Source organism: Lampetra planeri, chromosome 69 (assembly GCF_965212315.1).
Source record: "Lampetra planeri chromosome 69, kcLamPlan1.2.h2, whole genome shotgun sequence".
In the NCBI taxonomy this organism is placed as follows: domain Eukaryota; kingdom Metazoa; phylum Chordata; class Hyperoartia; order Petromyzontiformes; family Petromyzontidae; genus Lampetra; species Lampetra planeri.
The window spans coordinates 1,389,586-1,413,798 of record NC_136174.1 but is presented as its reverse complement, the minus strand read 5'-3'; the positions used below and the strand labels follow the sequence as shown (position 1 = coordinate 1,413,798).

At 49.1% G+C, this 24,213-nt stretch overlaps 2 protein-coding genes across 2 annotated transcripts; both read right to left on the bottom strand.

The window, feature by feature from the left end:
* Positions 1-248: 248 nt before the first annotated feature.
* On the bottom strand, positions 249-9,303 carry LOC144737401 (tripartite motif-containing protein 14-like). Its single transcript, XM_078620081.1, has 4 exons — positions 9,228-9,303; positions 8,756-8,826; positions 2,156-2,273; positions 249-875 (listed from the first exon to the last, which is right to left on the bottom strand). Exons 1-4 carry the CDS (start codon positions 9,301-9,303, stop codon positions 322-324), a joined length of 819 nt encoding a protein of 272 aa, XP_078476207.1. The 3' UTR covers positions 249-321.
* On the bottom strand, positions 4,551-23,429 carry LOC144737447 (E3 ubiquitin/ISG15 ligase TRIM25-like). Its single transcript, XM_078620157.1, has 6 exons — positions 22,688-23,429; positions 15,080-15,175; positions 14,022-14,255; positions 12,854-12,876; positions 12,397-12,491; positions 4,551-11,266 (listed from the first exon to the last, which is right to left on the bottom strand). The coding sequence occupies exons 1-6, from the start codon at positions 23,252-23,254 to the stop codon at positions 10,716-10,718; spliced, it is 1,566 nt and encodes a 521-aa protein (XP_078476283.1). The 5' UTR covers positions 23,255-23,429; the 3' UTR covers positions 4,551-10,715.
* Positions 23,430-24,213: the final 784 nt, after the last annotated feature.

Sequence of the window (24,213 nt, the reverse complement as noted above, 5' to 3'; positions counted from 1 at the left end):
CAACCTGAACCTCACCCTCCCCCCTCACCTTCCCCTTCCATGCTCACCTCACCCTTCATTCAATTTTCACCTCACCCTCCCATCACCCCCACCCTCCCCTAACCCTCACCTTGCCTCACCATCGCCTCTACCCCCTCCTTCCCATCCTCTCCTCTCCTCACCCCCTCCTGACCCTTCACCCTCCACGCTTACCTGTCCCCTTCCCTCACCTTCCCCTCCAATCTCCCCTCACCCTCACTTCTCCCTCTTCTCACCATCCCCCCTTTCATCAGTTTCTTGGGTTTCCATCTCAGTTTCTTGAATTTCGATTTTTCCTCATCCTCAGGATTCACGACTCAGATCCACGATCTTCAATGGTTCATTACAACACCCCACCCACATCCCAGGGTACAGAGGCTGCAAGAATCTCTGCCGAACCTCGTGGATGACCTCCATGGAGTCGGCGCGGTAAAACGCCAGGAGCCCCCCCTCCCAGTGCAGGTGAAGCCCGATTCTGCGGGGGGAGGGGGCCCCCCTCACCGACAGTGCAGTCTCCACTCCACCATGAAACACTGAGAAGTTGTCGTCACGTTTCTCTAAACACCAGGACGCGTCGCTCCCTCCCAGCAGCTGTGCAGCAACACCACCCCCTTTCCTTGGGATCGTCCCGTACGCGACTCCAACCCGACACCGCTGCGCGTCCCCCACGTCCACCTCCCAGTAGTGGTGGCCCGACGAGAAGCTCTCACAGCACAGGGCTTGTGCAAAGTGATCAAACCGGTGTGGGTGATCGGGGCGACCTTGGGAGGCACGGACCCCTGTCATCGTCTTGAGATCCGAGGAGATCTGGAGTTGGTTATAAGCTGAGTTTGTGTCCAGAGTCGGTGAGCGTCCGTCTGTGACAACAGCAATGATAACGTCACTACAGAACACAATCATCACCATCATCCACCATCACCACCATCAACATCACCGTCACCACCATCATGTTAACCATCAACAAGGACATTACAAACATCACTATCACCAATTATCCTCGCCATCAATATCATCAATGACAACAACATGAACACCACCATCACCACCATCATCAACACTATGAGCATCACCACCATCTCTTAACATCTTCATCACCATTACCAACGCGACCAGCATCCGAACCATCTCAACAACCATCAAAACCATCATCAGGACCATCACTAGCATTATCACCATAACCAATATCATCATCACTACTACCATCAGCGCCATTAACAAAACCATTACAACCATCACCACCTATATAATTACCAATGTCACCATCATTACCATCACCACGACCATCACTGGCATTACCACGACCAACACCATCACTCACCAATGCCATAATCATTCTCATTACTCACATTTTCACCAACAGCATAATTTCCAACAACAACCGCCATTCGCCACTAAGTGGCGGTGACGTCACCATGGCGCTTGTGCCAGGCTATGTGCACGTTGAGACCACGTGAAGTGTAGAACGCCCACTGGCATGAGGTTATGGGGCAGCCTCAGGTGCCATGGGTCGACTGAGATGACTGGCTGCTGCGCCACTATCATCCCCACCATCCCGACCACTATAACCATCATTATGACCATTAGCAACATCAGGAACTCATTTGAGGTTGAAACTGCCTAGCAGAGGCCCAGGACTGGATCAGATATCACCTGCCACTGATGTTAGCCATGGCTGGTAATCAAAGCTAGGTAACTGGGTTCATAATTCAGTGTGCTAACCACTATGCCAACCCTCCCCCCACGCACAAATGCACAGACACATTCACAGGCACACACTGCATCTCAACATCACAACTTCCCCTGACTCGTAATGCTGATTATTTACACAAGAACGCCATACTGAGTCTCATGGCTCTGTTCAATAGGGTGCTGGATTGGGATGTGAACAAAGACTAAGATCCCTGTGTAGCCTAAACAGACCATTAGGGCAAGTGATGTTAACGAGCATTTAGGAAGGCTGGCACGGCACACGTGGGCGGCCAGCACCACGTCCGACCACCTTTGTCTCCCTAGTGGTGATGTTTACATACAACACCAGGTGATCATTTGAGGCTGTATCGACCTCGTGCACACACACACGGGGATAATGTATTGTGAGGATGGCCCCATCACCCATGTTTCACACTGAAGAACTCACACAGGCGTTTATCCAGAGTTCCTTCATTGCCTTTAAGCGAGGCAATGTCCTCTTGGCTACGACCTGAGGGTGGAGCTGCTGTAACCCTCGCTGTCCTGTGAAAGCAGAACAGACATAGCTATTGTTTCACATAGAGCATCATCACGCGTGGGATCATGACAGCTCCATCATATCGAGACTCATCACACAAAGCATCATCACTCAAATCACAATTACAGCATCACTACATGGCATTACTATCATCACACAGCTTTACTACACACACAGCATCATCAAAACAGCATTACTATCACCACACATAGTATCATCACATACAGCAGCATCACACAGCATCACCACACACTGCATCATCACATACAAATGTTGCGGTGCAAAGACGACTCGGAGGCAGATCTTCTGTAGGGGCTTATACCAGGTGTTTATTAAGGGCTTACGCCAGTAGCAGATTAAGGGATATAACACTTGTCCCCAGGGGTAGGGGTCCTATGCTTGGTCCTTCACCCGGACCCACAATCTGTCTGCTCTGTAGCACAGCTAGCTTCGCCGGCTCTTTCTTCTGTGTCGGCCGAGGGATCAGCCAACATCGGAGTCTGAAAGGAAGCCAGCTAATGCTGGCTTCCTTTCAGACTCCGTCAGCCCTACCCCTGGTTCTAGCTTCCACCCTTCACGTTCCCGGGTTCCTACAACGAACCCTGCTCACTTCACGGGCACTAGCTTAAGTACGTCGAGGGAACATGACGTCATCGCCCCGCCCACTGCCCATGACGTCACTTCCCGTCAAATCATCCCACCGGAAGGCGCGCGTGATGCGATGTTCCCGACTTAACCTCTACACCAGCACCACCACACACAGCACCACCACACACACACACAGCACCACCACACACACACACAGCACCACCACACACACACACAGCACCACCACACACACACACAGCACCACCACACACACACACAGCACCACCACACACACACACAGCACCACCACACACACACACAGCACCACCACACACACACACAGCACCACCACACACACACACAGCACCACCACACACACACACAGCACCACCACACACACAGCACCACCACACACACAGCACCACCACACACACAGCACCACCACACACACAGCACCACCACACACACACACAGCACCACCACACACACAGCCCCACCACACACACACAGCACCACCACACACACACAGCACCACCACACACACAGCACCACCACACACACAGCACCACCACACACTCACACAGCACCACCACACACACAGCACCACCACACACACACACAGCACCACCGCATACCATCATCACACCATCATCATTACACACAGCATCACCATGGGAGGCTCATGAATGGGCAAGAGGAGGAGGTGGTGGCTCTGTTTGGGTTACAAACGAAGCGTCCGGCTGCTCGCTCCACGGATGCTCCCGGAGGGAGGCCCACGCCTAGCGGGAATCCGGGACGGTCTCGCCCTGGGGTGCTTGCCGCTCGCCGTTGTGACGACAAACCCAGGAACCGTGGGTGGGGGTGACCGGGAGGTGTGGGCTGTCTGTGGGAGTCGTCGTTACGTCGCGTTGGACGCCGCGACGGGTGTCCCTGGGTAGACGAGATAGCCCCCCAACACGTGGACACGACTGTGAGTTGGGTGGACAGACGCTGTCTCCACCCTTGCAGTATTGGGAGTTTGTTCAGGGTGCTGTTATTTTTCCGGTTCTGTTTGTAACACGATGGTGGTTGTTGTTTTTTTTCCGCTCATTTATCTTTGCTTCGTTGTTGTTCTCTGTGCTGACGTCATTTTTGTTATTTTGGAGATCCTCCCAGCCCCATGTCACTCTTGCAAATGAGACTCCTGTCCCGGTCTTCCGAGTTTTACACCCGGTTACAGACGATACACTTGAACTTACTCAATCATTTACCCACTCACCTACCCTCTCGCTCACGAACTTAACCACTGACCCACTCAGCTATTCACCCACCATCACACATGCACTCAATCGTTCACTCACTAATCTACTCACACACTCAATAGTTTACCCACTCACTAATTCAAACACTCCACCGACCCACTCACCTATGCACTCACTCATTCACCCACCAACCATCTCCCCCGTCTCCTCACCCACTCACCCACCATTTCACCCAATCAACCATGCACTCACTCAATCATTCAATCACCCACCATCTCTGTCACTTAACTACTTACACATCTACTCACTCAACCAAGCACTCGCTCCTCATTCCACTCACTCTTACAAATGAGACTCTTATTCTGGTGTCTTGAGTTCTTGCCCCGGTTAAACACAACCAAGGTTCTCTGCAAACTTTCTGGCTACCATCAAAGGTTTGTACACGAAGCCATACAAATATACAAACACAGACATAATTTCAACCGTGATGATGGGTACAAACTTAGTAATCATTGGAAAGATGTTATCAACCACGCAAAAAGACTTAATTACACATTTTTGGACCATCTTATCTGACAGGCACGATTTTACTTTACCGAGTGTTAACATCCCCAGTGTTTAACAGTACTCTCTTTATTGTTCAGCCAGCACTGGTATAAACATGGGCATTTTCGTTCTTTTCTATCATGTGTATCAACAGGTGCTTGTACACACACATGTCCACGTACACTTGCACCCCACACTCTCTTTTGGCCTCCCCTCCCCCTCTCTGTCCAATACGTTGGCGTGTGCAACAATAGTTGCTTGCGCACAACCACGTCCACGCCGTCGACTCTCGTGTACCACGTCGTCCATCCTTTTGGCCCCCCTCCCCCTCCCGATACGTTCTACGTAGCACTTCGTGCCTTCTTTGAGCCCCGTCCCCCTCCCTCCCGATACGTTCCATTCATTGGCTACCACATTCTGATGAGCTCCCCCCCCCCTCTCCTCCCCCCTCAACTTGCATTTAAGGGATTACATCTTGAATCCTTGCCTCACTTGATGCAGCAAATCTGGCTGTGACGGTCCCACCTGATGACGGAGACTTGTGTTGCCTCCGAAACGTCGTGATTTTTATTTTATTTTACTTTTATAAATTTTAATGTTTTACCTACGTGACTTTACCGAAAAAACCCAAGAATATGAATCCTTGCAGTCACGAAAGCTTCAAATCTAGAACAAATAACAGCCCCAACTACAAAGACGTTACAAAGACGTCACCATGATGATGGTGGTAGTGGTGGTAATAATGGTGAAATGGTGATAATGGTTGTGGTGTTGATCATGGCAGTAATGATGGTAATGATGGTGATAATGATGGTGGTGATCATGGTGGCAGTGGTGATAATGACATTGGTGGTAGTAATGGTAGCGATGAGGGAGATGGTGGTAAGGGTCGTGATAAGGGTGTTGGTGGGAATGATGGTGATAGTGGTTTTCACGGTGAGGATGATAGTGGTGATGATGGTCGTGATGGTGATTCCAAAGAACACAGGATGAGATGTTACTATCCTTTGTGCAAGCACTTCCAAGAGTTCATGAACAGTGAGCCTGGTGAAATTTGGGGAGCGCATCGTCAGTAGTGAACCTTTGGTTCCTAGGGTGTTTCGGCCTTTCACACTATACACCCTCCCCAAAGGCGGCCAGCGACAGGGTGATCAATCCTACGCTTGCATCCCATTCCCAATTAGTCATAGGAGTTGCCTTGTTGTTGATAGCCAACATCCCATGGGACTATGCATGGCAGGGGTGTCCTCCCTGAGTCAAGCATTGTTGACTGCATACCTCCTGGCCCTCTCACTTTGGGGCCCAGCTGGGGTCTTTCCTCTTCATCCAGAGCCACTGACTGCTGCCTTCTGCCGCCTCCGATACAGCTCTGATTGCCGAACGCTGGCTCTGGCCCTTAATTCCCAGGTCTCTAAGCAGTCTGGTTGTAGATGTTGCCACAAAACCTCTGCAGCCCACCTCCACTGGTCGGACTTCTGTGTTCCAGCCATGATGCCGTGCTTCGGCAGCTAGATCGGCATAGTGCAGATGTTTTCGTTCATAAGCCTCATCTACTGAGTCCTCCCAGGGTACTGTGAGCTCAATGATGAAGACCTTCTTGAGCGAACGGGACCAGAGCACCATGTCAGGTCTTAGGGTGGTGGTTGCGATCTCCGGAGGAAACACAAGTTGCCGGCCAATGTCAGCTAGCATTTTCCAGTCGCGGGCCAAGCGCAGCTGGTCTCGCTCTATTGGTGTAGAGCCGCTCTTCGGTGGTTTAGCCCCTTTGCGGACAAAGGTCGTCCGTAAGGGGTGTGATGCTGCTGGGGGTGGTAGGGAGTTGGTGGCAGCTCGCTTGTCCTCCAGGGCGGACGCAAGGTTTTTAAGGACTTGGTTGTGACTCCAAGTGTAGCGTCCTTGGGTGAGGCTTGTTTTACACCCTGTGAGAATGTGCCTGAGGTTGGCTGGCATGGACAGAGGGCACAGTCCGGATCTTCACCATACCATTGGTCAAGATTAACTGGTGTTGGAAGGACGTCATATGTTGCTCTGATGGAAAAGCTCAACCGCCTCGCTTCCATGGCCCACAGATCCTTCCAGCTGATCTTCCTCTTCTCCACACTGTCCCATCGAGTCCACTGTCCCTGTTTGGCAAGAGAGACTGCCTTAGCCCACCTTGCAGCCTCCTCCTGATGGCGTACTTCCTGCACTACCATCTTCCGCCACTCTGGTGCAGTAGCCTTACTCCAAGCAGCACGGCTAGTTAGCCCGAGGCCTCCTCTCCCTTGCTGAACATGACCCACAATGTCAGCATGTCTGAGGGCTGCTGTTGCCTCCTGGACTGCTTTTCCTGGCCTACATTTGCGCCCAGTTGCCAAGGTCGGCGCGTTGTTGCTCACCACTGGGTCTCGAGATTCATTCAGTGTCATCTGGAGCCTGGTTTTTGCACACTTGAATTCCTCGGTTAGACTGGTGAGGGGCAGCTTGAGGACACCATCTCCATAGAGGCCTATGGTGGTAAGGCATCGTGGAACTCCGAGCCACTTCTTTAAGTAGCTCGTGACTCCTCTTTCCATCTTCTCCACTGTTGAGATTGGAACCTCATACACTGCTAGGGGCCACAACACCCAGGGTAGGAGACCAAACTGCAGACACCAGGCTTTTAACTTTCCAGGTAGCTGGGTGTTGTCGATGGACTGTAGGCTACTACTGATGTCTTTGCGCAGCTGTTGCACCTGGTCTTTGTCCTTCAGGCTTGCATCATACCACCTTCCAAGGCTTTTTACCGGCTGCTCAGACACTGTTGGGATTTGGTCATCTCCGATGAAGAATTTCAGGTCACAGAGCACTCCCTTCACAATCGAGATGCTGCGTGACTTGGATGGTTTAATCTTCATACGGGCCCAGCTGATGTTCTCCTCGAGTTTTCTGAGCAGTCTCCTGGTGCATGGGACAGTGGTGGTCAATGTTGTAATGTCGTCCATATAGGCTCTGAGTGGAGGGAGGCGAAAACCAGAGTCGACTCGCTGTCCACCAGCAACCCATTTTGAGGATATGATGATAACCTCCATTGCCATTATGAATGCCAATGGAGAAATGGTACATCCCGCCATTATACCTACATTCAGGCACTGCCATGAGGTGGTGAACTCTGAGGTGATGAAGCAGAACTGCAGATCCTGAAAGTACGACTTCACCAGGGTTGTGATGGTGTCCGGTATGTGGAAAAATCTGAAGGCAGACCACAGGAGTTCATGGGGCACAGAGCCAAATGCATTGGCGAGGTCGAGGAAGACTACATGGAGGTCCCTTTTCTCCACCTTGGCTATTTGGATCTGGTGCCAGATCATGCTGGAATGTTCCAAGCAGCCAGAGAACCCTGATATTCCTACCTTCTGTACAGATGTATCGACGTACGCATTCCTTTGCAGGTACTCAGCCATCCTCTGGGCAATGACCCTAAAGAAGATTTTACCCTCGACATTCAGTAAGGAGATTGGGCAGAATTGGCTGATGTTCACTGTATCCTTCTCCTTAGGGATCAGGACCCCGCCTGCCCTACGCCACACTTTGGGTATTATCTTCTTTTGCCAAGCTGTTCTCATAAGCCTCCAGAGGACCCTCAGGACGTCTGGTGCGTTCTTATACACTTTGTACGGGACTCCATTTGGCCCCGGGGCTGATGCTGTTCTTGCCCTTCGAACTGTGTTTTCCACCTCTTTCCATGTCGGAGGGCTGGTCTCAATATGATGTTCCGGGGGTTCAATGGGTGGGATATCTGATGGGATGGCCAGATGTTCATGTCGCTTTGAGTCAAAGTTTGTTGTTCTCAGGTGCTCTTCTAGGTCTTTCTTTGTTGTTTTTAGAACTCCACTTTTTTCCTTCGTGAAGAGACTTTTAAGGAACTTGAAGGGATCTTTATAGAATCGAGTTCTAGTTTGTTCTTTCTTCCTTCTGCGCTTCCGTAGGTTCTCTGCTCTACGGAGGGATGCCAACCGGGTTTTGATGTCAGCCTGAAGTGCCTCTATGCCCTCCTTTTCCACTTCCGAGGCTTTCTTCCACTGTTTCTTAAGCTGTCTCCTTTCTTGAACGAGGCGGTTGATTTATTGTTGCCTCCTGGAAACCGGTGGGTTGGAACCTTTCTCCCGCCTTTTGCCTCTTGCACTCCAAAGCTTTCTGCCCCGTACTCATAGATGATGTCCCCCATCCTCTCCAACTTCTTCTCCACTGTGCCTCGAAGTTTCTCGAGGGTCAAGGTAAGGTCAGTATTCACTGTTTCCCACAACTTCTTGTCACTGGTGCCAGGCCACTTCACATACGGTCTGTGCCCTGGTAGTCTCCTCTCGACTGCAGGTCTGGGAGGCTGGGGTGAGTTCCACTCCTGTTGTTGGTTCCACCTCAGTTGTTTCTTCGGTGCTTGAGTTTACGTCCTCCATGACAGTGGTACTGATGCACTGCAAACTATGCTTTGCGTCCAGTTGCTGTGCTTCATTCGACTGATTTGATCGCTTTCGCAGAAAGTAATCAATGCGAGGCCTCTGTCTCTCTTTACCCAAACACCCCTTCTTCCCCTGGTGGATCCTCAACTCATGGTGTGATGTAACTTTCCTCCAACCACAGACACATACCTGCATCTTTTGTGGCCTGCTGTTGCAGTGGAACTTGTGACAGTTGCTGTGGTGTTCTCTTGTGCTGTGCTCTCATTACTCGTAGTCGTTTCCGGTCCAGTCGTTACCATGTTGTCAGTCGATGAGTCATCTTCCGCCCCCGCTCTCGCAGACTCTAGGGGTATTCTCGTATGTTGACTTTCTGTAGCTAAAGCGGGTGTTTCCAACATACTACGAAGCATGGGAAACTACAGAAATGGGAAGCTAACCCGTGACTGTCCCAGTGGGGTCTATTCCCTCCTGTCAGCCGTCTCTCCGTGCCGCCACAAGGACTGATCTTTCTCAGCAGTCACTGGACAAGTCCAGATATTCAGATTCCAAAGAGCACAGGATGAGATGTTACTATCCTTTGTGCAAGCACTTCCAAGATAATGGTGATAATTATGGCAGTTTTTTTGTGGTATTGATGTTGATGATCGTAATGATGGTGATGATTGTGGTGGTAGTGGTGGTAAGAATGAGGCCACGTGGCCTCAACGTGCACATAGCCTGGCACAAGCGTCGTGGTGACGTCACCGCCACTTAGTGGCGAATGGCGGTTGTTGTTGGTGGTAAGAATGGTGATGGTGATGTGGGTTCTGATAGTGATGATAATGATGGTGGTGATGATGATAGTGGTAATGATAAGTAATGATTATGATGATGGACGTGATAATGGTGCTGATTATTGTGGTGATAATGATTATGATGATGGTGGTGGTTGTGGTAGTGGTGATGATGGGGATAATGATGTTGCTGATAATGATGATGGGGTGATGGTGATGATGATAGTAATGATGGTGGTGAACGTGGTATGATATTGACGATGTTGGTGATAGTGATTATGATAGTTTTGGTAGAGTTGATAGTAATGATGATAGTGATGGAGGTTTTTAATGATGTGGTGGTGGTGATCATGATGATGGTGATGATGATGATGATATTGGTGATGCTGTTGGTAATGATGATGGTGATGATGGTGGTAGTGATGACTATGGTGATTATGATGGTGGTGGTGTTGATGGTGGTGATGGTCGTGATGATGACAATGGTGATGATGGGGTGATAATGGTGGTGATGGTAGTGATGATGATGGTGGTGGTGTTGATGCTGGTGATGGTCGTGATGATGACAGTGATGATGATGGTGATGATGGTGATGATGGTGAATCGCAAGCATGAGACGATGTGGTGATGTGAAGGAGCGGCCACACGAACCTGTGATTTGAACTGCACCGGCTCATGCACGCAAACTCAACCTCACCCTCTCTCTACACCCTCCTTCACATCCTCTCCTCACCCTCTCCCCACCCTTCACCGTCACCATCACCCTCCACGCTCACCCGTCACCTTCCCTCACCTTCCTTTCATCCTTCCCCTCACCCTCACTTCCCCCTCTCCTCACCATCCACCCTCTCCTCTGTTTCTTGGGTTCTGTCTTGGTTTCTTGGGTTTCTATCTCTCCTCATCCTCAGGATGCACGACTCAGATCCACAATCTTCAATGGTTCTTTCAAACACCCCATCCACATCCCAGGGTAGAGAGGCTGCAAGAATCTCTGCCGAACCTCGTGGATCACCTCCATGGAGTCGGCGCAGTAAAACGCCAGGAGCCCCCCCTCCCAGTACAGGTGAAGGCCGATTCTGCGGGGGGAGGAGGTCCCCCTCACCGACAGTGCAGTCTTAACTCCACCATGAACCACTGATAAGTTTTTGTTACATTTCTCTAAACACCAGGACGCGTCGCTCCCTCCCAGCTGCTGTGCATCACCACTCCCTTTCCGTGGGATCGTCCCGTACGCGACTCCAACCCGACACAGCTGCGCGTCCCCCACGTCCACCTCCCAGTAGTGGTGGCCCGACGAGAAGCTCTCACAGCACAGTGCTTGTGCACAGCCATCAAACCGGTGTGGGTGATCGGGGCGACCCTGGGAGTCACGGTTCCGCGTCATCATCCTGAGATCCGCAGAGATCTGGAGTTGGTTATGAGCTGAGTTTGTGTCGAGAGTCGGTGAGCGTCCGTCTGTGACAACAGCGATGACAACATCACTACAGAACACCGTCATCACCATCATCCACCATCATCAACATCACCATCACCAACCATCATCTTCACCATCAACAATAACATCATCACCATCACCAAGCATCCTCACCATCAATATCATCAATGAAAACATAAACATCACCATCACCACCATCATCAACACTACGAACATCAACATCACTATCGCAATAAGCAACATCAAAACCATCATCACCACAACTAGCACCATCACAAACAATCACCACCACCATCACTACCATCACAACTATCCCCATCACAACCATCTTCATCACTATCACCAACGTCACCAACACGACCAGCATCATTATAACCATTACAACGACCATCAAAACCATTATCACCACCATGACCACCATCACCAATATCATCACTACTACCATCAGCACCATCAGCAAAACCACGACCATCACTGCCATCACCACGGCCAACACCATCACCAAACCCATTACCATTACCATCACTCACATTATAACTAACATCAGCATCATTAGCACGATTCTTATCACGACCACTATCATAATTTGACCATTACCAGCATCAGGAACTCATTTGAGGAGGAAACTGCCTAGCAGAGGCCCAGGACTGGATCGGATATCACCTGCCACTGATGTTAGCCATGGCTGGTAATCAAACCCAGGTAACTGGGTTCGTAGTGCAGTGTGCTAACCACGATGCCACCGCTCCCCCCACGCACAAATGCACAGACACACTCACAGGCAAAAACTGCATCTCAACATCACAATTACCTCTGACTCGTAATGCTGATTATTTACCCAAGAACACCACATTGAGTCTCATGGCTCTGTTCAGTAGGGTCCAGGAATGGGATGTGAACAAAGACTAAGATCCCCTATGAGGCCTTCACAGACTATTGGGACAAGTGCTGTTCATGAGTGTCGATGAAGGCTAGCATGGCACACGAGGTGGGTGGCCAGCACGACGCCTGGCCGCCTTTGTCTCCCTAGTGGTAATGTTTATAAAACTCCAGGTAATAATTTGAGGCTAAGTCGACCTCGTGCACACACACGGGGATCATTTATTGTCAAGATGGCCCCATCACCCATGATTCACACTGAAGAACTCACACAGGATTTTGACTACAGGTGTCACCATGACTTGAAGCGAGGCAATGTCCTCTTGGCTGGGAGCTGAGGGTGGAGCTGCTGTAACCCTCCCTGTCCTGTGAAAGCAGAACAGACATGGCTGCTGTTTCACATAGAGCATCGTCACTCACAGCTCCATCACATAGACACTCATCACAGCATCATCACACGTGGGATCGTCACAGCTCCATCTCACAGGCACTCATCAAACAAAGCATCATCACTCATCTCAGAATTACAGCATCACACAGAATTACTATTACCACACACAGCATCACCACACACAGCATCATCACCACACAGCATCACCACACAGCATTACTATTACCACACCCAGCATCATCACACAGCATCACCACACAGCCAGTGTCTCTGCCCGCGCCTCGCACTCAGTCCCATGTTGTCGTGTGTTGAGTCGTGAGTGATCGTCGTCTTTTACCTGCGCTTCTCCGCCAGATGCCCCTGTCGGAGAGAGATAGATGCGTTACTGTGGCTCTACCTCCAATCCTTTGTGATCAGTGGAGTTCCCACTGCAACACCGTGTGTGGAATATAAACCCCAAAGTCTTTGCTTATGACCCTATGATCACCACCAACAAAACGGGGCAAAGCTTTCAGAGTGAGACCACTTGATAGTCAACTAAAAACTACTATTTATATTTTTCAAGGTAAGGCCTCGGGAGCTTTGTAGCCCTTTTTTCAGAAGCGACCTGGCCACACATGATAGCTCAACGAAGTGGTTAATCACGTGGAAATGTATAGCAGCCCAATACTCTAAACGCACGTTTTCAAATGTGGAGTGAAAAACTGGAGGATCTGGATAAAAAATCCACGTGAACATGGAGGGAGACATTAAAACTCCAAATATATAAGGAAGTCAGGGTTGGGATTAAATCTACGACCTCCGGTATAACAGGCGAAGTAGTTAACATCTCACCGCCCCCATGAGGACCAACACTGATTTGCAGGGCAACTATTTCAGAGTGAGACCGGTTGATATTGATCTGTGTTGAGATTAACTAAGGACTGGCAATTTCTGGTGTTACCAATACACATGGTGCAGGTCTTGTAGAAGTGATGTTCAAGACACAATGATATCATTAATGAGTGTGAGACCGTATTTATTTTAGCATCCCTAATATGAACAATGAAGGTAGCGCATCCAAGTGGAGGTACACGAAGTAAGAAGCTGAGATGAAATCAGCTCGTGAGCAGGTAGATTGTTGCATCGCGTCATCATGAGATGTGGCAACGGCTTGGGGAAGCCTTCATCAATAAGTGGATAGATTATGGCTGATGATAATCATGACTACCGTGTACATTGTTGTATGGTTTATTTAAAAAGTGCAATTCCAATAACATTTAGTTTATATTCACAATGAAACACACTTAATGAGAATCTGTTAAAGGACGGGAGAGAGAATTAATTTAACTGAGAAAATTCGAGCTGGCCTTCCAAATGGAAGCCACTGGAGGTGTGATACAAATCCATGAGTGGAGCTGAGTTCTCAAGCCCAGTGGATGCAAGCTCTTATTCAGGAGCCTCCCTCTGCTGCTGCTGGTGAGAGGGCTCTGTGCCAATAGCGACACTGGAGACTCATCGCTCACCTGCAGGAATGCGAGCGAGTCCCTCTCCTGCTCTAGAGCCTGCAGGCGAGTGGCTGCTGCCTGGAGCTCGCTGATCTCGCTCTGGTAGTGAGCGATCTTCTTCTCGATCTGGGACAGCAGGTCGCGCCCTTTTTGCTCCGCTTGCTCTAAAGCCGCCTTCTCCTCCGCATCTAACGCTGCTCTCGTGCGGGCGAATCTGACCGAGATTAAGGCCTTTTCATCTGTCATGAACCCCTGCAAAAAGAAAGAAATGCCACCTCTGTTCATTAAATATGTCTGGTTCTTAGTGAAATGACATTCAGGTCGGTGTGACCCAAGTGCAACTGTGAAGGTGTGCAGACAGTGATACGAGTCTGCAGCACTGAAGCCTCCTTCTTCCTCTGCCTCCGATAATGCCGCTGTGCATTTTCACTACAACACAATTCGCCATAACGGGTGGGGGCTGTGAGGCATTGAAATCAAAGACCATCGTGAGTACATTTAGCATCTGTGCCATTCTCATTGCGCAAGGCAATGATGATTACGCTTTGTTTACCTTCGCATTAAGCAAAGGGAAATATTTAATTTATTTGATGAAGGGAAATCTGTAATTTCCCTTCATCAAATAAATCCTCAATGAGTCTCTTTTCAATAAAATATTGAATTGGGGCGATAGGCAAATTCCTCATTAAATTTGTGTTTTGAATGTGAGAACAAACCCACCACAGATGTATAAATTAAAAGAGGGGATCATGAACCCACTTGCTAAACTTTCACCTGGCCAACCCAATTCCAAACTGGTTCACTAGTATGGTGTACAACAGTCTATGTGTGATCCATCAAATCGGCCACCAGAGTACTGGATAAGAGGTATTTACTACCTCATCTGACCAATATTGCTAACGAACCCCTGAATCAGTTCCTTATTGGAGATGTGAGCATTGAGGCGCATTGACCGTTGTGTTATTAGTCCCACGGTGTGTTCAAAGCCAATGGAAGTCCACGTTAATGAATGGAGTTGTCCTCCATTACAAACCCTACTCAGGGTGGAGTGACAGGGTCCAGCCCTGACGCGGTACCTGCACGTCCCTACGAGCGACCTCCATCTGCCTCACGAACTCCTCCGCCTTCCTCCTCTTCTCCACGACCGCCCGCGTCTCTTCTCCCACTTGTTTCTGTGAGAGACGTCACCAGGGGAGACTCTCACCCTCACTCCACTTGGACCCCTCCACAGTGCCGGTCCCAGCTCCAGGCAGAAGCGGCCCCGTGCAGTCATGGAGGCCGGGGGAGCGAGCGCTGTACGGAACTGATATCACGAAGAGCTCAAATGCCTCCTGGAACTGGGCTCAGAGATCATGGAGCTTGAGTCCAGGACCCACTCACTCTCCAGAGGTTCACTTCACGTACATTCACTACCATTGGAGATTCACTGTCATGGTACTGGTATTGTTCCCCCCATAATTTGACATGGTAGACTTGCTGATACAATGTGCATATTCTTAGTTAAGATTACATTTTAAGATCGTATGTGATTTAAATATATTTCTTGTTGAAATAAATGAAAATCCAGCCTTTATGTCAATCCACTGCTGGATAGAGTCTATCCACTCTGTATCCATCATGGATATTGTTTTACCATAAACTTACACCCACGTCATCGTTTTACAGCAACTCCTTCTGCAAGTTCCCAATGGATTAAGATTCACTCAGGGTCCAAGCACTAAATATCTCCTGCAGCATTCCCTACAACGTAGCCCTGAATGCTCGTTTGTCAAAACGTCAGGAGGTTGGATATACAAGGACCTCAGTAATAACTACTGCAGTCAGTAGTAATAACTACTGCAGTCAGTAGTTATTACTGTAATTTCAGTAGCTACTACTGCAGAGTCAATAGATACTACTTTTAGTCAGCAAATACTAATGTAGAGTCTGTAGATACCACTGTAGACTCAGTAGATACTACCATAGAGTCAATAGATACTATTGTAGAGTCAAGAGTGACTGCTGTAGAGTCGGTAGTTTCTACTGTCCAGTCAGTAGTTACTACTATAGAGTCAATAGATACCACTATAGATTCAGCAGGTACTACTATAGTCATTATATATCACTGTAGATTCAATAGTTATACTATAGAGTCGGTGGATACTACCGTAGAGTCAGTAGATACGACTATCGAGTCAGTAGATACTGCTATAGAGTCAACAGATACTGCCATTGAGTTAGCAGTTACTACTATAGTCAGTGGATACTACTATAGAGTCAAAAGATACTACTATATATTCAGTAGATACAACTATAGTCATTAAATACTACTGTAGTCAGTAGTTACTACTATAGAGTCGGTTGATACTACTATAGAGTTGGTAGTTACTACTATTAATTCTAGATTTGAAGCTTTCGTGACTGCAAGGATTCATACTCTTAGTTTTTTCGGTAAAGTCACGTAGGTAAAAAATGAAATTTTTTATTTTATTATTTTTTTTACCTACGTGACTTTACCGAAAAACTAAAAGTACTACTATTAAGTAATTAAATACTACTACAGTCAGTAGATACCACTGCAGTCAGTATATGCTACTGCAGAGTCAGTAGATACGACTATAGAGTCAATAGATACTGCTATAGAGTCAGCAGTTACTGCTACACAGTCAGCAGATACTACTATAGAGTTAGTAGTTACTACTATAGTCATTGGCTACCGTTATACAGTTAGTACTCACATCGCGGACATCACATATTTAGCGACATCGTGTATGTAACTGTGTAATACCAGCTCTATCGAGGCACGGTGGGTGATGCATTGTCATCGCGGATGCATTGTAGGTGGGTGTAGTACCAGCCCTCGTGTGAGCTCGGTGAGCGCTGGGATAGCGCAGTGGCACCACGCGTGGCGTGCAGTGCTGACTCCTACAGGAGGGAGTGTGGGAGTGTCAGCCATGGGATAAGGTTACCCTAGGCCATGGCACTCTGGTTGGCCCTGGAAGGCACGTGACCAGTAAGATCTACACAAGGGCGCCAGGAGGGGGCTTCGGGGTGGTCACGTGTCAGGGTGAAATTCTATGGGAAGGGTCGAGACATGACCCAAGGCTTCTCGAAGGTGGTCGTGGCCAAGGGCGGGCCAGCCACGACCCAGCAGCATATAAACCGGGTCCACACAGGGAACCGGGGTTCAGCGTTGCTGCTGTCATCTGAAGATCTACGATCTACATTCAATGAAGTCGGCAACACGTGGATGAGGACTCCAGCTCGGGTGCTGTCCGTTATAGCTACTCTGAGTAACTAGCATAGTAGCATAGTTAGCCTGGTGGTCCACCACCATAGCTTATCTGGTGAAGGGGCAGTAATCCCTTTGTGTTATGTTTTGGTATTAATAAATATGTTTTTCCTCCAAGAAATACGTCTGCGACTCAGTTGAATCCACTTCAACTGGTGTCGGAAGTGGCTGTACTCTAAATTTGCTTTACTTAGCTAGCTGTAGACTATGTCTACGTGCAGCAGACTACATATTAGGACGTTGGACGATTGAAGACGAAGATCTCATCCCCGTAAACAGCCCCGGAGGAGCGAGGTGAAATGTTGCCCATGGAGCAGAGCACCAACCGTCTATGCGACTGCTCCATGCCGATGAAAAAGATGCTCCAAGCTGCACATGGTCGCCTCACAGAGCTCCTCCATGCCGCGGTGTCCATCCTCACAGAGCTCCACGGCGCAGCTCGCGCTAGCAGCCATCATCTCCTCAGAGGAGTGGAGCGCGGGACCCGCCAAATCCGAAGTTGCGTCGAAATCGCCGGTGGACGTTCATATTTCTCTAATGTCGACTTCCCTTCATAAAATAATTTACAGCCACCGGGAGTGACTGGGTGGTCTTCAAGCGGCGGTTCCTGACGAACGCCGACTTGGCGGGCTGGATAGAGGCGGAGGCTCTGAGAGCGCTGCCCTTGATGACGACGCCCTGGCAGCGTTCCTCATCATCCCGCCGTCGGAGAGAGCCATGTTGACGCAAGCCTTCGACCAGATGCCAGCCATTTACGAGCCGCCATCCAACGTGCACCACAAGTTCACTACTTACAAGATAGGGAAAACCGAGACGCCCCTTGCCTTCCTTAGCGCAATTTTGGCGCTGGCAAAGGCTGCCTTTCCAAGGATGGACCACGGAGTTAGTATTAGCTGGGATGGCTAATACTAACTAATACTAACTGGCGCGAACACCATTGCGGTGGTTCTCTTGCATGGATGCACTTGCCTCTCACAGCACAGTTGGCAGCACTGCAGCTTGAGTTACACATAGACATGATATTAACTTGCTAATCCCCCTAATTTCTCTGCTTATTCTCTCCCATAAACATAGTGCTAATCTCCCATTAACACTGCTGTAATGCGCATATGCAGAGGCGATACACTTATGCGGCGAGTGCATCTCATTTCGTCCGGGGTTGGAATTCCTTTCCAGCTCAGATCCCGCCTACTTGCGCTTCACTACATTTAACCCCTTGTTGGAACAGCTCTCTCGCTGGTTCAGCAGTTTCACTGCTATCGAAAGGTGGTAATATATCATTCTTTTTTTTATTTTTCTACCTACGTGACTTTACTGAAAGAACCAAAGAGTATGGATTCCTGCAGTTACGAAAGCTTCAAATCAAGATTAGTCAGTAGATACTACTATACATTCAGTAGATTCGACTGTAGTGTCAGTAGAGTCGGCGATGCTACTAAAGGATCGGTACATACTACTACAGTCAGTAGATACCACTAAAGCCAGTATATACTGTAATAAACGACTCAGTCAGGCTTTTTTGGTCTCTGCTGTGTCGTTTATTTAGGTTCTTTGTATCGCACCCCGCTGGTCCTCGGCCGGACCTGCACAGACTCCACGTGCGCCCCGCGCACGCTCCGTGTGGCCGCTCCGCTCTCTCCGTGTGCCCCGCACACGCCGCCAGCCACACCGCTCGCTCCGTGTGCCCCACACAGTCCGCTAGTCACTCACTAGCCACGTGTGCCCCGCACACTCTGCTAGTCACTCACTAGCCACGTGTGCCCCGCACACTCGGCTAGTCACTCACTAGCCACGTGTGCCCCGCACACCCTGCTAGCCCTCACACTCTGCTAGCCCCGTCTACCCCACGCACCCCACGTGGCAGATGGCGCCGCTCCACCACGTGGCAGATGGCGCCATCTCCCCCACTGCCCGGCATGGCTTCCCCTATTCTCGCTCCGTTCCCACTCCCGATTTCTTCCGGCTCTCTCCCTATATCCTTCCCATCACGTGACCCTGACTCCTCCTTCCCGTACTGCCCCCGTCTCCGCCCCCCGTTCACCTCGTCTCCCATTGGAGCCGAGGTGAGCAGTGGCTCCTCCCACACGCTCCGTGTGATTGGCGCAGGGGCCTGTAACCACCCTGTTTATGCTCGCATTACAATGCTGCGACTATAGAGTCAGGAGATACTGATTTAGAGTTAGCAGACACTGCTATAACGTCAGCAGATACTACTATAGTTAGTAGTTACTACTATGGAGTCAGTAAATAATACCATACAGTCGGTAGATACGACTCTAGAGTCAGTACTTCTATAGAGTCAGCAGATAGTGCTATAGAGTCAGAAGGTACTACTATAGAGTGAGTAGTTACTAGTGTAGTGGCATAATGCGTGCAGGGTTTGCAAACAGCAGTTGCATTCATGTATGGGGTTGCAAACAGTGAGATCATGTCAGGACAAGCAGGTGCGAGCGTTTGGCCTCGGAGACAGCAGACAGAGAGACGCCAGCAATCAGGAAAAGAGGCAGTGATTGGTTGGCTGCAAATTAAAACATGGCGTAGGCACCACAGAGGCAAGAGATAGAGGTGATAAGGGGGAGAAGACGTGCAAGAGATGCTGGAAGGACGCTGGCTTAATGAGGGTCATCTGAGGGCACTTAATGAGAAGGGGGATGTAAGGGGAACATGTGAAGCATAGGAGCGAGTTAGTTGGAGATGAAGCAGTGAGCAGTATTCAAGACAAGTCCGGGACCTCGCCCTCCACACCACGTCCTCCCCAGCGGTGATGGCTGATCCCCTGCTGGGGGCACGGGCGAGGTTGGAGGTGCGGGAGTAGACAGGCTAGCGGAGGAGAGGCTAGCAGAATCTTGAGTCTGAGTGTGATAGACTAGCGGAGTGAGAAGCTAACGGAATATACGGAGAGAGAGTCCGTGACAGGCTAGTAGAAAGGCGAGTAACAGGCTAGCACAGCAAGAAAGAGTAAGTTCTAAGTAGCAGGCTAGCAGAGGAAGAGAGGAAGAGTTTGCGACAGAAGTACATGGTGATGAACTTGAGTAGCATCCGTGTGGGATGCTGCAAATAAAGTGACACAGTAGAAAAAGACAAAGTTGTCCGCGTGAATAAACACCACACTACACTATTATAGTCAGTGGATACTGCTATACAGTCAGTAGATACTACTAATGTCAGTAGATACTACTGTAGAGTCAGCAGATACTACTATAGAGTCAGTAGATACAACTGTAGAGCTATATACTACTGTAGCGCCAATATATATTACTGTAGAGTCAGTTCATACTACTGTCGAGTCACTAGATACTACTGTACTGACATAGAATAAGCAGTGTAGCAGCATAGCGCTGGCTGCTGGCAGGGAAGGGGATCTGCAGCTTATAGCAGCCCTGACATCTGCAGGCCAGGTGATACACCATAGGGAACATCTGGGGGAAAGTTTAAAGAAGGGGCACGGAGGATGCCCCGAGAAACTGCTGGTAGGTTCTAGAGAGAGGTCGTGGCTGGGGCAGTGTGAGGCCACGCTGGGAGCATAAAAGGGGGCCATGAGGGAGAGCTCGGGGCTGTCATATGGAGTGGGATCCCCGTCGTGCTGTTGAAGATCGTCGCCATCGTCGCTGTCGTCTTGTCGCTGTCGTCTTCACTCGATATTGCGCTGCTAGATGGCAGTTGGCTGTCTCTGTTCAGCGCCGTCAGTGTAAGACGGCAATTGTTGTGTATAGGCTAGCAACACCAGCGTTGGGTGTTTATTGTGCAAAGGATGCTCGGTTAAAAATATATGTTTAAAACTACTTTTTTTTAAACACGCTTTTATGAAATGATCATAAACATGAATGTACTGTAGTAATGGAAGAACTCCACGACTCCAGGAAGTGGCCCCGAAGCTTGCCATAATGTAAGGGACCATGGGCAATTACAGCCAACGATAGTTGACCATGGACAATAAGTCCCAAGCCGAAACATCTCTTATAAAAAAGAATGTTTAAAAAAGTATATATATTTTTTATGACAGAATATAGTATTGTTATCAGTATGACATAAATATACCAAGTTATTAGTCGATACCACATTGGGAAGTGGGTTAAAATTGAGTTACAAGATTTGAGGATACAACAACGACAGACAGAGTGAGTTAAATAAAAGCGTGTAAAATAAAACTTCACGTAAGTTAAGTACGTTGAAACCCAAGCAATAATTTTCGCGCAACTTGAGTTAAATACTGTAAAAGCGTGTACTAAAATAAGTGCCTCCACGTCTTAGCGTCTCCAAGTTAAGTCACTACACTACTATAGAATCACTAGATGCTACTTTCGAGTCAGTTGGTACTGCTATAGAGGCACTAGATACTGCTGACTCTATTGTATGAGGGTGTGTAGGTTTATATGCCTACTATATTAGAAATTGGCTGGGGGGGGGGGTTAAAATATTTTTGTAGGGGGAGGCGACAATTTTCGGAAACCTTTTAGATCAACTATTCATCCCCCACATACTATTTCTTCTTGATTCAGCACACCTGCAAGCTTCTTATAATTTTGTTGATGGACAAATGGACAGACAAACGGAACGCCGGGATTTCACAATAGCTTAGTATTTGCCTATGTAAATGTTGTGTTTTTTAAGATAAGACAAGTTTTGAAATATATATTTTCCCCCGGGCAAAGCTGGGTACTTCCTTCTAGTAAGATATAAACAACGTTTTTTTTTAAAATAATATATACAAGTAACGCGACTTCAACTCGAACATAAAAATTATTGGATTAAGCTCATGGAGGTACTGTAAAGCGCACCTGCTCTTGACACATCATAGGACATGGGGATAACTCATGAACAGGGGGACACTGAGACTCAGAGTGACGCATGGACACACATGGAGACACTGAGACTCAGGGAGACACGTGGGGACATATGGAGACACTGAGACTCAGGGAGACACGTGGGGATACATGGAGACACTGAGTCTCAGAGGGACACGTGGGGACACATGGAGACACTGAGACTCAGAGGGACACATCGGCACAGATTGAGACACTGAAACTCAGAAGGACACATGGGCACACATGGAGACACTGAGACTCAGGGAGACACGTGGGGACACTGCATTTATGTGGAATGTTGTCCATGTACTATGAATCTACCCTTCAAACACTCGTTTGAAAAATAAATTGACGGGCATGTAAAATATAAAATCCAAACTTGATTTGAAGCTTTTGTGACTGCAAGAATTACTCTTTGGTTTTTTCGGTAAAGTCACGTAGAAATAAAATAAATTAAATGATAGAGTATGACTTTAAAATTTGTCTGAGCCACTGACTGTGGTTTCATTATTATTAGATGTTGCTGTTGAGAGCCAATGACAGAGTTCATCAGCTGATGCTGCGATATCGTGGGTACTACTCAGTGACCATGAGAACCTCCTCCTCACCTTTCGTTTGTCGTGCTCCACCTTCAGAGTGACAAGCTTGTGCCCTCGATGATCCACAGTGACGGTGCAGTCCCTGCAGACGAGGCTTCCGTCGTTAACGCAGTAGAAGCGGTACTCGTCTCCGTGCTCCGCGCACCGTCGAGTCTCCAGGTTCACACCGGGCGACACCAGGACGTGGTCACTAACCGTTGCCAACTGTGGGTAGGGTGCGACGTGGGTCATACAGAACGACATCTCACAATTGGGGCAAGTCTTCACTGCGGGCTTCCTGCAATGATCGCAGTAAACAGTAGAAGCAGCAGCATCGGCAGCCATGGGCTCAGCCACTCGCAGCTGCTTGATGAGGTTGGTGAGCGTCACGCTTTTGTTCAGCTTGGGCCTCCGAAGGAAAGTCACCCGGCACTGCGGGCAGGAGAAGGACTCCGCTGGATCCCAGTTGTCCTCCAGGCACTTGAGGCAGAACGAGTGGCCGCAGCTGAGCGTGCAGGGGCAGCAGAAGGTGTCCAGGCAGATGGGACAGGTCAACTCTCCTGGAGCCTCGCTACCACTGGGAGCCACACTCGCCATGGCCCTGTGGCTCCACTCAAAGACGGGCGCTGGCTGCTGCTCAGGCAATCTCTGGCTGTAGCTCAGGCAGTCGCTGGCTGCGTCTGAGACGCTAAACGAGGAACAAGCCACGTAAATAGGTGACAAGGAAGTAGGAAGTCTTTCAGTTTGATTTGCATATCAATAGATCTGCACTGGAATGTGTTGACGTGTAAGAGAGTACAGACGTCTCCACTCCATGGGTGGCTTAAAAACGAAGACTCGGATCACCTCGTCTCAAATCCTCATCCTCACATCTACTCACCTCATCACAACTCACTTCAACTCACCTCATCTCAACTGAACTGGCAGGGGAACTCTGCTAGTAAACTCGTTGCTCCATGCCGTTCTACACCACGGGATTGTTGTTGTTATCTTCGTCTTTCAGCTTCACCTTTTTTATTTTAAGTTTAACACTTTAAACTACTGCATGAAAATAATTTGTTACTGTCTCAAAGTCGCGTTCCAGTAGTCGAGCTGTGAGACACCGGTGGGAGTTGCCGTGTTTAACTCGGTCACGTGGCTGTGGCTCAGGGTCCAGTTTGTTGAGCCACAAACCACCGGGCGAGGCCCTTTGCTGAACCCGGCACCGTTACCCGCCAGTAATTACAACTAGCTTCATTAGGCGACAGCCAGATTTGTAGAGAAGTCTGTTTCGCTCCTTATTTAGAGGCGTAGATGTGGTGACCACACTTCTGCGCTCTTGCACAAAGTGGGCGGGGGGGGGGGGTTAATGAGTCAGCGTAAGCTTGTGTGTCACACTGTTGGATGGTTTCAGGAGAATCGCCACATCTGGGTCGATCGAATGCAACTGCTTAAGGTACCGTAAGGGAACCGACATCTGTATGCCCTGCGGGATCTCTACCGATTCCCTCACCAATGCCTGAATCTCGACATTGCACCCGCCTCCCCTCCAAAAGGATCCATAAAAAATAACCGCT

Coding starts and splice junctions, on each gene's coding strand:
- LOC144737447 (XM_078620157.1), bottom strand. CDS start 23,254: ATGGCGAGTGTGGCTCCCAGTGGTAGCGAGGCTCCAGGAGAGTTGACC. Junction 15,176..22,687: donor TGGAGCACGACAAACGAAAG/GTGAGGAGGAGG, acceptor CGTCTCTCACAG/AAACAAGTGGGAGAAGAGAC. Junction 12,492..12,853: donor CATCTGGCGGAGAAGCGCAG/GTAAAAGACGAC, acceptor CTGCTTTCACAG/GACAGGGAGGGTTACAGCAG.
- LOC144737401 (XM_078620081.1), bottom strand. CDS start 9,303: ATGAGAGCACAGCACAAGAGAACACCACAGCAACTGTCACAAGTTCCA. Junction 8,827..9,227: donor GCAGGCCACAAAAGATGCAG/GTATGTGTCTGT, acceptor TTCGAGGCACAG/TGGAGAAGAAGTTGGAGAGG. Junction 876..2,155: donor AACTCTGGATAAACGCCTGT/GTGAGTTCTTCA, acceptor CTGTTGTCACAG/ACGGACGCTCACCGACTCTG.